We start from the raw sequence: 16,234 nt of genomic DNA, 5'->3' as shown, positions 1-16,234 counted from the left end.
ATGAACTCTGATGTAACTAGCTATTTTATATCTCTAATCCTATATTTATATGGCTCTTATAGTGGGGAAATGGAGACCTAGTCATATTTTACCTCTCTCAATTAGTATCAGCAAAGTCAGACYAAAACTAGCTAAACTAATGCCAGTCAGAGCTTGCTTTTCTCCTTTTTACAGGAGTTGTTGATCTTTTCACTGTACAGTAGGGCTGAGAAGGTGAGAGATGACTACCACATTCCTGTAAGATAGGTGATGCGTAATGTTGTCGTTGTCTGTGGAAACTTAACACTGAATAAACCTATTGATTGTGTTTCCCTCAAAGTTGGAACAATCCCTGAGCAGCCTAGACAGACTGTTATCCTCCCCTCTGTTGGAGCAGAAATGAGAAACCGGATTCCAGTCACTGGTATGTTGGGGTGCTTACTTTTCTTYGTTATTCTTACGGATAAGATCAGATCCGTAGTCTTCAAGTATTCAAGGTCAAGTACATTCCTTGAGAGTTTCTGCTGATTCTTGGTCCTGTGTTGGCAGGAGTAGGGGTTACTCCCTTCATGGCCTGTCCCCTAGTCTCTTCTTGTGCTGACAGATTCTGTGTCACAGAGACTCTAATTTGGGACTCTGAAGGCAATGGAGGAAAGCCTTCTGCAAATCCTGAATTTCCCCTCTGCCACRTAGCCTGCTTGATGTGTAATTTCCTTGATGCTGAATCTGATAATCATGGTCCTTTACTGTAAGGGCTACAATGAAAGAAAAAATGCAGCCTTACTTTTTGTTTCTGCTGTTCATGTCTGCTCCTCCTGTAGCTCAAACCCTGATCAGTCCTAGAAGTTTTGTGGCACTGATAAGAGTGCCATCTGTATGCATCCATTGAAGGTTTTAAGCTGAAGAACCCTGATACAAACTTATCCTTAGGATGTCTTAGCAGTGAATCCTGAAATCAGGCTGGCCTTTTGTGTCAGTACCAMGGAATGATATGGCTTGTCACTGTGTTTGCGCCCTCCAGGTGCCTCAGCACCCGAACACTCTCCTCGAGGGATGGGTTCCCGGCTCCACAGCGCACCCAACCTGTCAGATCTGCATTCCTGCAGGCAGAAGATAACCAAGCAGCACTCTGATCCTTTAGTTGCTCACTTTGGTCATGCCCCAGTCAGCCAGCCACTGCAGATGCATGGCTTGCAGCACTGCCGGCAGCTGAGATCCTCACCAAAGCTGTCTGAATTCATGCAGAGAAGCCCTCTACCAACTATCATGGGCTCCCCTACAAAGGTATTTCTAGGATTCTACTTCTGGGTCTGTCTCAGCTTGGTCTGGTGGATTATTTGGGGTTGAACCACTGTGCGATCACGTAACTCTGGCCTGGATTTATCGTCCACTGTTCACCCTTCTTCAAGGGCTATTAAGTGATCTGTGTGAAATGTGRTGATGTCTCAGTTCTTAGTGGACAGATCTCACTCGTCAGTGCTTTTGGCCATCTGAGCAGAGTCCAGGAATTTAAACTGGCCCAGAAAAGGAGCTGCCCAGATTAGGACTTAAGTGCATTAGTGAGCTGTAGTGTCTAGGTTGATTTGCACGCAGTGATCTGGCCTGTGACGCAAGCGTGCGCCTAGGAGGAATCCCCAGTGGAGATGGCAGACTGTTAAGCAGGTGGCAGCCGCAGTGTCTCGTGTGAAGCTGGCACTGTGATAGCATTTTCTGCCTGCTTGTGTTAGGCTGCTGCAATTTAGCAACAGGATTTTTTTTTTTCTCCTCTCATTTTAGTTTTCCTGGGACTGGGGCTAGTAAGTGTGTGGATTGGGATTTCTGCCTGTTTATTTCAGGCATATTTTAAGTGTAGAGTTTAATTTTGGTTTAAAAAAATGGAGAAAAAGAATCTTGAGCCTTTGATTTTTAAAGACAAATCCCTCTCTTTTTTTTTCCTCCCTAGGCTGTGTCCCCTTTTGAGTTTCCCAAAACCCCAAGTTCTCAGAATCTCCTCACACTCTTGGCCCATCAGGGGGTGGTGATGACTCCAACACGGAACAAGACTCTGCCAGATCTGAAGGAGATGGGTCATTTCCACTRCCAGCAGACTGGCTTGGGATTGAGGCCTGTGGAAGAGATCAAGGGCAGGTGAGCTGTACTGACTGCTATGAAGTATGAAATAGTGTGGTGCTTCATTTCCTAACGCAGGAGGGATGGGATAAATTTCAAACCCTAGCACTTCTTAAATCATAACATAGCATCTGCAAATATTCTGCAACCCCATGGGCTGCAAGCAGATGTTATGTAAATTTTAGAGTCTTCCTCTACAGCATCAGGCCATGGCCTAGATTTTCAAATGCAAAAGATTGTCTGCAGCTTCACACTGTTTACTGCCCAGGGTTTCATCAAGCAGAGATGAAGGGTTTGGGCAGTAGACCAGGCTCCCTGCAATTATGCAGATATGTACCTTGCTCATTTTAGAGCCCATTTCTGTTGTCACGGATGAAAGATGTTCCTTGTCTACCAAGTGGTGGGTCAGGTCTTCAGACCAGAGAGCCATTTGAAAGCCACGTAGTGACTGTCATGACCATTGCAGGATGCAAAGCTGCTCAAGTCTTCATGTTAGTTTTCGTTACCTGCCTATCTGTAGTTTGCAGCTTTCTGCAGTGATCRTGGATTCTGGAATTCAGAGTGCTCTGAGCTTGGCTCTTGGGGCATGTAGTCCCTTATTCTTTAAGGGGAGAAATTAACTTCAGTGTCTTCCATTAAAGAGAATTTCTGTGTTAACAGTAGTGCTGCATTCAGTAATTGCATTACTGTAATTACTTACAGTAGGCCTAAGCTTTCTGCAAGAGTCTTCAAGTGCCTGTGGTTATGTCATCTCTGGACCATTTGCTGTACAGTGTTAAATGGCTGTAGACTGGGAGTGGTACAAATTGGAGCRGAATCATGTTGTTTGTCCTCTTTTTAGATCACTGAGCACAGGCAGGCTCACTGACCTGCTTCTCAAGGCTGCCTTCGGGGCACAGATCTCAGAAGCTGGCAGCAACGACAGCCTGAACAACGAGAAGCCAATGGAAATCACAGGTAGTGGGAGAGGCCAGACAGATTTGGCAGGATGTCCTGGTTCAGACTGGGGGGGCAAAGATTTCCCTGCATCTCTCCCATGAATGGGAGGCTTCTTATCGGATAATATTTGGTGTCAGAAGTGACTGCTGTGTGTGAAGAGTATAATGATGTTTGCTTCCTGTCGTGGAAGGCTCCAAGGTCTGTGGGTTACGTGTGTTGTGTAATTGCTGGCTAGTGGTGTGATYTTTTTGTAGGCAGAGCTTCCTCTCTTGGTCCCTTCTGAATGTGATATCACGTGAGAGTGGGGACTTTGTGCCAGGCAGCTTGAGTGTGAATGGCTGTGCAAGGGTGAGCCTTCCTTGGCTTGCAGGTTGGGAAGTGAGGAGGGAAGAACGGCTGCAGCAATGTGTGTCACTGCCCAGACTCACGTCCTGTGGTACATGCCAGCCTGGCTTGGTTGTGCTCTCAGGGGATCCTTGCGAAGGGAGCGTTGGCCTGTGCTAGTAACCACAGACTCTCAAGAGTGTGCAGGAACATAAAGCTGCTGAGTGAGACACACCACGCTCTGAGTAACTTTCCTGTAATGCCAGTCTGCACCTTTCAACTGTTTCCCCAGCTCCCTCAGGTGCTTACGGAGGGACCCTGCACGCTGGTGCCCGGGCTGGGGGCTCTGCCAGCCCATCCCCCGTGGTTTTTACTGTCGGATCCCCTCCCAGTGGAACAACCCCTCCACAGGCCACGAGGACCAGGATGTTTTCAGGTAAAGAGCTGATACCTGCCTGTTCCAGTGAGAATATCTGAAGGCAGAACTGTGTGCTGTGTTTCTTGCTGCTGRTCCCTGGCAGTGGCAGAGGGCTGGTCAGAGTGCGATACACAGAGTTCAGCTGGTCTAAATGACTTTAAGGTTCTCGTGCTGGTTCTTGCCATCTCAGTTACTGCTCATAACTGTTTGCGCAGCTGCAAGGGCATTTTGGTTTCCAGTGCTGGAAGAGAGAGTCAGATTATTTTTTCCCTTCATTTTGCTCCACTTCAAGAGTAGTGCTGCAGCCGTACGTAGACCCAGTGGTTGCTGATAGGTCAGCAGTCGTAAAGATTGTGTTCTGATGGTTTTGCTCCTGGATTCTGGCTAAGCTGTAACTGCCAAATGTGACCAATGCACAGGTACCATCAAGAAAGGACGAGGATGGCTCTTTATGCAAAAGTACTAGTGGTGTTAATTATGGCCAAATTGCTTATGTAGGAAAAAGAGGATGCATTCCCACTTAACAGATCCATCATTTTGAGATGCCAACACTCTGGTCTTGTCAGCCAGCAGCTGAGGCTGTGGTAGTCAGCCCTTCTGGGGAAAAGGGCACAGGAGCTGGAATCTGTGTTCAGTTTAAGAAAATATTTGGACACTGTTTACATTTTTGACTTGTTTGGGTTTTTGTCTTTGCTGTTCCTCATCTGAATGTAGTCAACTCTGTTGTTCTTAATTACCACAAGGAAGGTTTGTATGTAACTATAAACTATAAACTACTTGACTAGGATAGGGGACATATGGGCTCTGTTCCTAGCTGTAGCCCGGATTTTCTTCATAACTAAAACCACTCAGATCATTATTTGTCTGTCTGGAAAGCTGGGATCGTAATCCTCCTTTTGTGTTGTCTGTTTAAAAGTATAAGCTCTGTAGGGCAGGGACTCTCCCTTACAGAGTGTCTGACTGGCACATAGCCAAGGTAGCAACCTCATTGTGCTAGGACCTCTAGCTCCCACTAAAATACTATAAATAGAGAAGTCCGACTTCCTGTATTGCTTTTGCGGCAGCTTGGAAGCAGATCCAAGCACAAGTTTTTAGGGGGTTGGTATTTGGATGCTTGAAGGTCTGCAAAACAAGATCTCAGATGGGATCCCTGGAGGAGAAGGCTGTTAGATAGCGAACCTAAAACACATGCACATCACTGGGCCAAAATAGTGTCCAAGCAGTGCTGCTTGGCAAGCTTTGTCTGTGCAACAACTCCTTTTGTTACAGTTAACACATAAAAGTGGAGGGGACTTTGCAAGTTGAGACTCTATACCCCAAGTGTTTGTGCCAGCCATGAGTAAGATTACTTGACAGGTACAGAAGCAGAGCCTTTTCATAAACCATGATGAGAACTTCTGTAAGCAGTGTCTTGGAAACACAGGATACTTAGAATGTGATGTTGTTGATTCTTTCCTCTATTTGAAAGAGCTGGAAATATTGTGTCAGTCTTTTGATGCCTACTTAGCATTGAAGTATAGCTGCTAACTGCAAGAGAGTTTCAGGAGGAAAGAAGACTATGCCTCTCAGTAGGTCATTTTTCCAACTGTGTATTATATTGCTGAACAGAGTAGAGCAGCAAATTAAATTCACAGAGGCAGATGAGTCCCTTCTACCTAAATGGTTAGTGACAGTGGAGAATATCACCTGGATAGAATTAGCACAGTACTGTGCCTGGGATTAGTATCTTCCTGTTGGGAAGAACATATCCCTCTGCAGTAGTGCATACTCAGGGAATGTGAAGCCCTCCAGAAAGGGTGAATGTACCATGAACGCCCAGGGACAGAAGCTCCTTTTAAAGTGTGTATTTTTTGTATATGATACATTTGTAGGGTGGATTCAGTGGTCAAGAGGAGAAAAAGGTTGTGATAGAAGATTCTGATGGACACAACACTGGACAGGGTTTCCTGAATTCTGAGTTAGGGTTTTCACGCAGCTGAAGTCACTTACTCTGTGCTCAGGCTCCTATTTGTAAAGCGAAGGAAGCATAAGTCTGGGGCAGGTAGTGGAAAGCTCTCCTGCAATTTAAATTGCTGATGTTTTAAAACTACGGTAAACCATACTTATCAGAGGTGCTCGTTCAGTGATACTGCTAAGGCTAAAGACCCAGGGTTCAAACCGTGCTGATCCATGCTGTGGAAGTTGACTGTAGTGGCGTATGATAAAATAAGCCCAAGAGACAGAAGCAGAATTCAGATAGGCTTGGGGATGAGGAGGGGGAAGGGAAAAAGGAAAGCCTCTGTAATTGTCTCTGTGAATGATGAATGTTCTGGAAGGTGCATTACATGTGCTTGAGTTGGTAAGCTGAGGTGATGAGGAGCTTACATGAGGAGTGGTTGTTCTGGATCCAGGGCCTTGCATCATCCTCCAAAGTGTTGCTGACCCCTGTCAGAGATGGGATCCTGTATCCCACAGTGGCAGTTGTCCCTCAGTCTGGATGAGGAATACTTGGTCTACTAGTAAAATATTAATTTCGTTGTCTATTTTTCTTTTCAGTGGGATCTTCCAGCTCTCTCAGTTCTGGAGGCTCATTCACTGGCAGACACTTGGCAATGGGAACTGGTGGGGATGCTGTGGAAGGCCCTTCAAGTCTCCGGTACGCTTTTGCTGATCCAATCACAGCTAACTTGGAAGGTGCTGTTACGTTTGAAGCACCAGAGCTACCTGAAGAGACGCTGATGGAGGTGGGTATATCTCAGGGTCTTGTTAGGGGCAAAGGAGAGGGAGAATAAAAGGAAAGCAAGTTTGAAGATCRAGTGACTTTGTGCTTGCAGCCTAGGGAGTCAGTCCCAAAGATGGTGTGAACTGGCTGCAGAGGAACTGGGCCAGCACAGTGTGCAGAAAGCCCAGGACACATTTAGCATAGTGGCTTTTGAGCCTCATACTTTAGTCCTTGAGATGACCTATGTGTGGGCATATAATTTGCCATTTCCAAAGCTGAAATTTCAGGTTGGAAACATCAGTTATCTGATGTGTTCTGTATTAACCATTTCTGGAAAAGAAAATAAGTGAAAAGGTGGTTTGGAACTTTTCCCTTTTATAAGGCTCAGCATTGGTAACAACTAGTTTGAGAGAGCGAGCAGCTTAGTGTATCAAATGACTGCCTTCAGTGTGTACGTGGGGAGTCAGTSAGTGATACAGCCTCTAATGAAAAGATCTGAAAAAAAGATATAAACCTGATGCTTACGTTGCTTATGGCAGGGAGGGGGGAAATTCTGCACCGGAACAGCTGAACCAGCTTGTGAAGCTGAAAGGCTGCCAGGCGCCCCTTTTTTACAGGCTAAAGTGAGGCTGAAGCAGAGCAGATGCTTCTGTAGCTGAGATATATTTGAAATGTAGGTCAGGCTGCCCATTTGCAATAGAGGTGGGAGGTAGATTCAGTCATGGTTTCAGCTCTATTCCTGTTATCTCCTTGGGCTGTCTAGGACTAGGGAAGGTTCTTTGTATCCGATTTTTGCTGCTGTTGCTAAAATTTCCTTGATACCGCAGAGATCTGCATACATTGTCCTAACGATGTGGGTTTGCTCTTCTATTCTAGATTTTTATTTAGTCTAAATTCTTCTCAGTTTTGCATTGGATTGCATTTGTTTGCTTAATTACCTGCAGAGCCACAGAACTAGGACTTCCACATTGATGCGATCCCAATAGGAGTGAATTTAATTAAGCATCATCCTTCTGTAAAGTTCAGAAGTATGGGGCTCTACCAGCTGTCACTGCTCTTCAGGGTCTAAAGAAAAGTATTCTAAGAAAGTATCAGCTTGATCTCATTCATGTCATTCAGTTCAGCTTCTCATGTCTGTAGCGAGTCATTTTGGTTTGGTTGTCATTTTTGCTGAGCACATCAATCCTTTTGCATGTCACAGCCTTCCTGGCACCAAACTTATTCGGCATATTTGGAGACCCCTTTGTGCTCTGTGGATTTGGTTGGAAYGCCAACCTGGCAGATTTTCTGCTTTCTGCTGACGTTTTCGGAGCATTGAAATGTTGCTATTTAAGCAGTCCTGTTTATCTCGAGCAGAGCTGCTATATTCAGATAAGGAAACTTTTTCAAATGATAGGAGAATCACTCAGGTGCAGACAAGGCAAAATGAAGGTTACATTTTAAAGTTTATCTTGCAGTGCTTTAAAAACATAATACAGAGATGGCCATGAAAGGAAAGACTCTTGCAATGCCTAACAAGGCCAGGAATTCAAGTGTAATTAATAGAAGCCAACTATATAATAGAGAGGAAGGACTGTGCATTGGTTAGAGATACCAGGCTGAGACCTGCCAGATCTCGGTTTAGTTTTCTGCTCTGCCACAAACTTTTTGTGACTTAACAGTTCCTTAATTACTGACTCCCCCTTCTGCTTGTGATGAGAAAAGAAGATGATGAAGATAACACTTTCTTACTTCACCAGACTGTCTAGGTAGCAAGATAGCAGAGGCGACATTTGTATTTCAGATATTTAAAGCTACCGTAGCAGCCAAATGCCTGAGCCAGTGAGTAAAAAAACAAAGCATGCAAAAGCATGCAGAACTTGGGGCATATTTTTGTCCCAAATTCGTGTAGGAAAGATCCTTACCAGTCCCTCTTTGAGAGAACCAACCCACTAAATATTTGAAGGTCAAACAGGTTAGCTGCTTTTCTGCAGAGTACGAACAGCTGAGCTGCATTTGATCCAGACAGCAATTCATTTGGTAGGATCCACAAGTATTCATTTTTTTCCACAAATACAAACTTACCAAAAAGCTTGCATGTGGATTAAGCAATGTAGCTTCCCAGAAATGGGATCATACCCTTTGATCTGTAATAACAGAGGAGGAACTGCTTTGAAATGAGCATAGAACGTTGTGCGGGAGCCTCTCTTCCCTCACTGACTAGACAAAAGTTGCAGAAATAGTCCTTGCTGTGGCCTTCAGAGCACCTCACCCAGGGTTCCCCTGCACTGAGCTGGAAGCATGTACAGACTACAGCTGAGTGAGGGCTGGGGTATAGGGTGAGACAAACTGTGTTTGCAGCTTTCCTTAATGTAAGAGGTTTTCACTCTCATGAAACCCGCAATTGCCTGTAGCAGCATTTCTGTGGATGGGGAGCGGAGCTGGGCCCGTGATGCAGGCAGTCTCTTCCCTCTCCCGCGTTGACTTCCAAAGCAGTCGTGCAGAGCTGCGAACACGCCTTGGGAAGGGAACAAGTTGTCTTGGAGCAAGCCTCACCAGCCTCTCCAGGGAACCGCCTGTAAATTTCTGGCCTGGGGCTGTCACTGCTCCTTTTAATGTGGAGGAGAAGCTGGYGTGGTGCAGGGGCTCAGTGCTGAGTCTGGCTGTTTCTTCCCAAAGGAGAGGTACAGGGGGATTCAAGCCTTATGTGTCACTTTTTTTAAACCTGGATGAGTCACTGGCATTGCTGATAGGTGAGCAGCCCTCCCTGCCTTGCCAGCTCTCCCAGTGTAACTCCACCTTGGCATTTTCTTCAACAGCAAGAGCACACAGACATCCTGCGCAGCCTCCGCTTCACRCTGGCCTTCGTCCATTATGTGATGGAAATTGCTGCCCTTAAAGGCAGCGCCAGTGAGATGAGCAGTTCAGTGGCATCTGAGTACCAGCTCCAGGAGAGTGTGGTGGCTGACCAGATCAGCCTCCTGAGCCGGGAGTGGAGGTAAGGAGTMGGGAGAGTGCTGGACTTCCAGCACTGCCGTTACATCCCGGAAATCTTCCGGGACGCTCACTGCTGTAACTATGCTGTCTTGTTGATCTGTTCGTGTTGTGATGTGCTTTCTTTACAGTTACGCAGAGCAGCTAGTGCTGTACCTGAAAGTAGCAGAGCTTCTGTCCTCTGGCCTGCAGACAGCCATAGAGCAGATCAAAGCTGGCAAGTTGTGCCTCTCCTCCACTGTCAAGCAAGGTAAGGGGCTGCTGTACGACAGATTTGTCTGAAATGGAAGTATTCAAAGCATCACAAGGGCAGGGAAGAGCTTGAGTGAGTGTGAACCCCTGCAGCAAACACAGGTGCTTGTTCCTCGTTGTCCCATTGCAGGGCGAGGCCTTTTTCTCAGGGTATTTTTTATACACATACACTTTAGAACTCCAACTCCTGCTCATGCTCCTTTATGAATCTTCAGTGCTAATTAGTGAGACGGGAATATCTCTTATCTGGCTTCTTGGATGTCTCTGTCTCAGATACTTATTTGCACTTGATGCAAGTCCACTTTAATTACCCAGTGCACGTCCTAGTAAGTGCTTACTTGGCAAACCGAGACATGTCTTGGCAATGATGATTTTCAAGTGAAATGAGAACAGAGGAAGCAGAATACTGGTAATACCAGAGTCACTTATTTGTTAGTCTCTTACGGCCTTACATTTGCATCTGACAGCGTTATTTGTTGTGTGTTTTGATGTGAGCTGTCTGTGATTCAGTGATCAGAAAAAAAGTAATTTTAAAACTACCATTGTTATAATACTGAGGGATATTTCTGAAGCACAGGAAGGTCCTGACCCCTCAGCCTCCTTTCCCTCGGACTTAGTCTTTGAAAGTACCTGTGCTGATTTGGGGGAGAGGCTGTATATATACATACATACATATATATATGTGTGTGTATATATATGTGTGTGTGTGTGTATATATATATATTTATATATGTATGTATGTTAAAAAAAAGTCAAGAGCTATGTGCACACATATGTTGTAGTAAGCATTGTGGAGCAAAACACACAGGTTTCTCTACACATCTTTCACATGTCCAGACTAATGGGAAAGACATTATAACCCAAACTGCTTTTGTGCAGTAACTTGGGCAATGCCCAGAGCTCTAGTTGCAGGATGACATTGCTTTATTTGTATTTTTAGGAAATAAAGTGTCTCTTGGCTTTTCAAGCCTTCTCAAGAAGAAGTTTTTGATTTTGATCGCCTTCCTGATTTCCTCTAGGAGCTTTTGCTTTCCCACTCCCAAGTTATTTCTGAGCAAGGGTGGTCTTTCAGTCCCTAAACTGACAGCAGTTTCCCAAGAGAGCCTTGCTTTACTCTTTAGTCAGTGCTGCTCATCCACACTCAGCACTAACAGCTCTCATGCAAGTCACATACTTTTTCACAGCACATCATCACCCATCAAGTAACAGAAGCTTTGTATCTGACATGTCTATTGCTTCTGGTAATGTGCGAGACATCTTGCACAGTGCAAGCTGCTCTACCCTTTGGCAGCTGAAAGAAACAAAAATAGACCTGGCCTCAGGTGAGCTAGGCGTTTGTGTAGGTGTTGGCATGTGCAGGTTTATAAGTGATCAAGGTTACAAAGGACAAGAAGAATCCTTTTGGTGCAGGGGATACTTTATTGGTCTCATATTTGGCTTTAATAACAACCTAATTGGCTCCAAGTTGCTTATATGGACTCCTATGTATGAGGAATGGGAGGCACTAGGAGAACTGGAAATAGAGCCCAAAGCATTTCCTTCCTTTGCCCTAGTTGTGAAGAAGCTGAATGAGCTTTATAAATCCAGTGTGTCATCCTGCCACTGCCTCAACATGAGACTCCAGAGGTTCTTCTTGGACAAACAGAAACTCATGGATCGGATCAACAGCATCACCGCAGAGAAGCTCATCTTCAGCTATGCTGTGCAAATGGTAATAACCATATAGTGCCTGAAACAGGGTCTGCACRGAGCCAAGGGTCAGGCACTAACAGTTCCTGTCCACGGCCTTAGTAGATATTTTCATTCTTGATGCTATACATGCAGCCGCTGGAGGGCTGGACAAGGAGGTGTTCACGCAGCAGAGGGACAGTGTTGGGAGAACTGGGTCTGGTCTAGGAGTAAGCTCTTGCATGGGTTTGTTGCCTGTAGGTGCAATCTGCAGCCCTGGATGAGATGTTTCACCACAGAGAGGACTGTGCACAGAGGTACCACAAGGCTCTGCTGCTGATGGAGGGGCTTTTGAGCATCATCACTGAACAGGGAGACATAGAAAACATCAATAAATGTGAGTATTCAGTGCCTGAGTTCTCACTAGACCATGATGTATTTTTCTAGCTGCATGGATCAGGAGTTTCAGTATCGAACATCCTTTTTGTGTTTGGCTACATCTTAGTGACGATAGTAGAAATCTCTTGGCTTGTAATGTCTCCTAGCCACCAGACTTCCTGCTTTCCCRGTGGGAAGACTGTTGGAAACGCAGGTCCTTGTTATAAACCGTATTTTGAGAGCTGGCCAGCACAGCARTTGCCAGAGCTTTGTTGAGCTTTTGATGCATGAGAAGAGTTGCTGAAGGAAATGGTTTGGCAGCAGCAAAGTCCTGGGTTTGGTTTCCAGCCGGAACCATCCGTCTGATGGCACAGAGCACTTGGGAATGTGAAACTGCAGCAGCTGTCAGGCAGACATAGCTGATCAGCATAATGAGGGCTTCTTCTAACACATGACTTCTAAAATGGGACTGCTCGCCTGTCTGGGTTCCCGTGCCCCAGGCCTGGCTAAGAAGGCAGCAGACGTTTTTCTCATCAGCAAGTGATTATTGTAGCAGTGAAAACTGAACCTTTGCCTGCTTGCTATCCTTTGGCCTCCTTTTCCAGAGACAGATGGATCCCTCTGCTGATCTGTGCTGTCACCTCCCTTCTGCAGCACTTCTGTTGTGAGAGGGTGGTGTTTTCTGCTGCTGCAGGCTCTGCCAGAAATGGATGCATGGTTGGAAGGACTGACCTTGTTTGCTCCGAGCGCTCTTTCCCTGCCCTTCTGGCTGGGGCTCGGACCTCTCTGTGTTCTCTGCCTCTGTGGGAGGCAGGCAGTGGAGACTGGGGATATCCAGCATCTGTCAGAGCAGCTTGACTTGGCCTCAGCTCTGCTCCATTACAGCTAAACCAGCCCATCAGCAGTAGGCCATAATGGTGTCAATGAAACAGAAGAGAAAAGACACAGCTGGCAAACTCCATCTCTCTCCCTCTGCTGGCTAGTGAATGCATTTCATGGACCAGCATCCTAAATGCTGCCAGGCTGCCCTGGTTGTCCGTGTAGATAGAACTCTTGGGTAGGTAATGAGAGAAGAGTTTCTGGCTCACAGGCAATCAGTGAAGGAGAGCAAAGGAGATTGGCAGGTGGTGTAAGTACTGGATGGCTGGATGAATAGGGAATGCTAAGTAGCTTTTAGGGCACCTAGAAGCCACTGATACGCAGCTTCCTGAGTGAGTTGCTCTCTGGTAGGCTGTAGCAGGTATACTTTTCATATTAYATCTCAGGTATGTGTGTGTTTGGTTATTTATTTCTGAAATATAAAGTAATGAACYTGGAAGTAAGAAAGCCTTCATGGTGGAGGAATGAATTCCAGCAAACTTAAAGCCTTTGACAAAGTCTGTTCCAAGGTTGGTGCAGACAAGAATCTGGCACTGATCATGCTGGGCTAACTTATACATGATCTATCAGTTTAAGCCATGAAAAATGGCACTGAGACCTTGAGCCATCTTGGCTGCTGGCAAAAGCCACTCCACTAACTTAAAATGAATAAACTGGTAGTGGCAGACAGTGGTTCTTTACAACATCTTGATACCTCCATTAGAACTGCTGCCTCCTGGTTTTCTTTGTTGGTTCTCTGATTGTTCCACTCCTCAGCAGGGTGTTTCCCAGGTCSTCACCTGGTATAAGTCAGCAGATGGTAATGATTCTAGAAGGGAGGCTTACACTAGCTGAAATTCTTACATTTTATTAACTCCAGTATATTTTGATAACGTTCATAGTGCCAGAAAAATCAGAAGTTGATTTCCTGTGTCTTTTTTTTTTTCTCTCCAAGGCAAACTGTGCATCGAGCGCAGGTTGTCAGCTCTGCTGTCGGGGTTCTGCGCCTGATTTTATGTTTCATCCCCTCCACGCACCTCGCCCCAGCTGATCACTTTCTATTTCCAACGGCCTGCTGCTGTGGCAGGAAATGATCCTGGCAGCAGGAGACTTGGAGAATAAACTCCTCAATGGTTTGTATTCTGAGGCTTTGGGAAGTTGTTCCACAGACTTGGATTCTCTTGTGGGGATGTGTGACTGCAGCAAGCACAAAACTCCCCTGCCCAAAAACGTGGGTGAAGACGTAGCCGATGTGGAAAGGTTTCCCTCATTGGCAGAGGGGACAAAGGATATAATTCCACTTCTTCCCAGCACTTTGAAGGAAAAGACTGCTTATCCCTCTTGTTTAAGAACAGGGTATTCCAGTGCTGTTTCCATTGCGGGCAATGGATGTGCTGAAACTGCTGGCTTCAGTTAATGTTGGAGGGTGTCATTCAGAAATCAAGGCCAGTTTATGTACTTTTCCCGATCCCAGCTGATAGCCAGGCATCTTAAAGCTTCCTGGCAGCCCAAGGCCCCCCTCCCTTTTCTCYCTTGTTCCTTCTCATGCGTGTTTTTGCCTTGGAGCGCTTATTGTGTGGCAGAGRGCAGGGAGTCAGCTCTGTTTATTGCTGAAGTAGCTCCCACCTTCTGCAGACTTCCTGAGCAAGGCTGGAAACGTGTTGCTGCTGGGGAAGTTCGCATCTCCCACAGCTGTCACGTGGATTGCCTCTCTGCCTGGATGGACGAACGATGCAGGGAAAGAGACTCAGCACCGAGAACAAGAAGCCAACGCACCACATAATGTTCCTGTGTTCATAAGAAGCCAAAATGAATCCGTTCCTGCCTTGGTTCCCAGGCTTAGCGGGGCCAAGGTTAAAGACTCTTTGACTGTTCAGCTCAGCCTCTCAGTACATATCTATCACGAGGAAGCACTAGCGCTGTCCTGCTTTCAGCTGTTGGTTAGATAGCCCCTTCCCTGTACCCGCCACCCTCCCCGGAACTGAAAACACTAGCTTTGTGAATCAAAGGAGCACTTTACACACTATGGGAACTTTGAGAAGCTGATTTTGCATTACACGACAACCCAGGAACATCACGACTGTTAGGAATGCTATTCTTTTTATTCCTTTCCTTGTTTCCTGGTTGTTTGATTGCACTACGTGTGTGCATATATTGATATGTATTCCTAAGGGTGAATATGTATTGATATATAGGGTTTGTGTGTAACTGTATGTATTTAACTGTACTGTATCTCGTGAGTGTGAGGCAAAAAGCACAGCAGTGTCTGTGCTATTCCTCCTCCACACCAGGCAAAGCTGACTTGCAGTCTGGCAGTACCAAGATACTGTTTTGTTTTGTTTTTTATTTAAGTGTTCTTTCAAGGACAGTCGATATAAAGCTCCGTGCTTTTTAAGAGCTCAAGAACAGGCATTAAGATCCTACCCGCTTACAGTTGGAAACGCATTTTTTAAAAAAGTTTTATTTGCTGCTTAATTTTTATAAAGAAATCTTGTAGTATTCAGTTTTATGTTCAGCATTTCTTCTAAAGAGACTCTGTAGCCAAATGAGACTGCGGGTGTGAGTGGCTGGAGTGCTGGTTGAGGCTTCGGATGCTGTGAGCATGTGCGTGAGAGGAGAGCTGGCTGCCTTTCCATTTGTCCGCGTGTGCATGTGTGTGTCTCAACTTATCAGAGTCATGGCAGTATTTTGTTAGCGCTGGGCAGAAAAGTATCTTTGAAAGCAACTCGAAACCTCAGGCTTTGTTTTTGGGGATCTAATAATATTTTGCACATGGTGGTTAAGTCCTCGTTGCTTTTTTCTCTCAGTTTTTGCACATTCAGTGTGATGCTTTATGAGGGTTTCAGGAGCAACTTAATTGACTTTTGAGCTAGCATCATCTTTAGCAACATGGATGTTTCTGATTGCAGAGCAGAAATGCTAATAAATTTAAAAAATACTTTCAATTGCCCCCACCAGGGAAGTTTAAGTGTAGCTTACACAAACGCTTCAGTGTCAGGCTTCCGTCACATTATATGTTCACAGCCTGCTGCTTCTGTGGCTGTTTGTGCTTGTGCCTAAAAAGGCAAATAAAAACCAACAAAAAAAAAAAAAAAACCCAGCCTGTGGCCAGAAATGCCGAAGAGACCCAGACTGCTTCCAAAAGGATTTTACCAGTTCTGCAAGGGCTGTCCTGCAGGTACACCAGGATGCGGCGCGAGAGCACTGAGCCAGGACTGCCTCCGCAATACAGACACCTGCTACTCACCCTGAACCCTCACGGCCGTCCGCGAGCGTACGCTGATAGCTCCCAGCCGGGGAGAAGCATGGCCTAGGATTCGTGTCTATGCCGCAGGCTTAGTGATCCATGTATGTGGCAAGCTCWGCACTAACCTTCCAGCTGTACTTAATTACTTGAATGTATCAAAATTGTCCACATTCAATGTATACAGATATATATTGCTCCAAAAAATTGTGGTTTACAGACCTACAACCAATATATATATGTATGTGTTTGTGTATATACATACAATTATACGTGTGTGTATGTGTGTGTGTGTATATATATATATACACGCACACAAACACATACATGTGTATATATATGTTTTCTCTCAATACTTGAAACTTAGCCACTGTGCTTGAATTAAAAAAAA

General features: G+C 45.5%; 1 protein-coding gene across 5 annotated transcripts in view; it reads left to right on the top strand.

The window, feature by feature from the left end:
* Positions 1 to 15,695, top strand: part of ULK1 (unc-51 like autophagy activating kinase 1) — an 80,074-nt gene extending 64,379 nt beyond the window's left edge. For 3 of the 5 annotated variants that reach the window (XM_085321148.1, XM_085321149.1, XM_085321147.1), the window contains 11 exons: positions 320 to 403; positions 1,001 to 1,263; positions 1,922 to 2,106; positions 2,930 to 3,045; positions 3,644 to 3,787; positions 6,305 to 6,492; positions 9,269 to 9,447; positions 9,575 to 9,693; positions 11,249 to 11,406; positions 11,625 to 11,760; positions 13,555 to 15,695. In XM_085321148.1, the coding sequence (XP_085177274.1) occupies positions 320 to 403; positions 1,001 to 1,263; positions 1,922 to 2,106; positions 2,930 to 3,045; positions 3,644 to 3,787; positions 6,305 to 6,492; positions 9,269 to 9,447; positions 9,575 to 9,693; positions 11,249 to 11,406; positions 11,625 to 11,760; positions 13,555 to 13,610 (1,628 nt within the window). In that variant the 3' untranslated portion in view covers positions 13,611 to 15,695. Of the gene's footprint in view, positions 1 to 319; positions 404 to 1,000; positions 1,264 to 1,921; positions 2,107 to 2,929; positions 3,046 to 3,643; positions 3,788 to 6,304; positions 6,493 to 9,268; positions 9,448 to 9,574; positions 9,694 to 11,248; positions 11,407 to 11,624; positions 11,761 to 13,554 lie in introns of those variants that run through there. The other 2 variants (XM_085321150.1, XM_085321151.1) reach the window with 2 other exon arrangements.
* Positions 15,696 to 16,234: the final 539 nt, after the last annotated feature.

This window comes from Rhea americana, unplaced genomic scaffold, assembly GCF_003343005.1.
Source record: "Rhea americana isolate MKP2758 unplaced genomic scaffold, rheAme1 scaffold_68, whole genome shotgun sequence".
In the NCBI taxonomy this organism is placed as follows: domain Eukaryota; kingdom Metazoa; phylum Chordata; class Aves; order Rheiformes; family Rheidae; genus Rhea; species Rhea americana.
The sequence above is the reverse complement of the archived record's forward strand: the minus strand, read 5'-3'. Positions and strand labels throughout refer to the sequence as shown.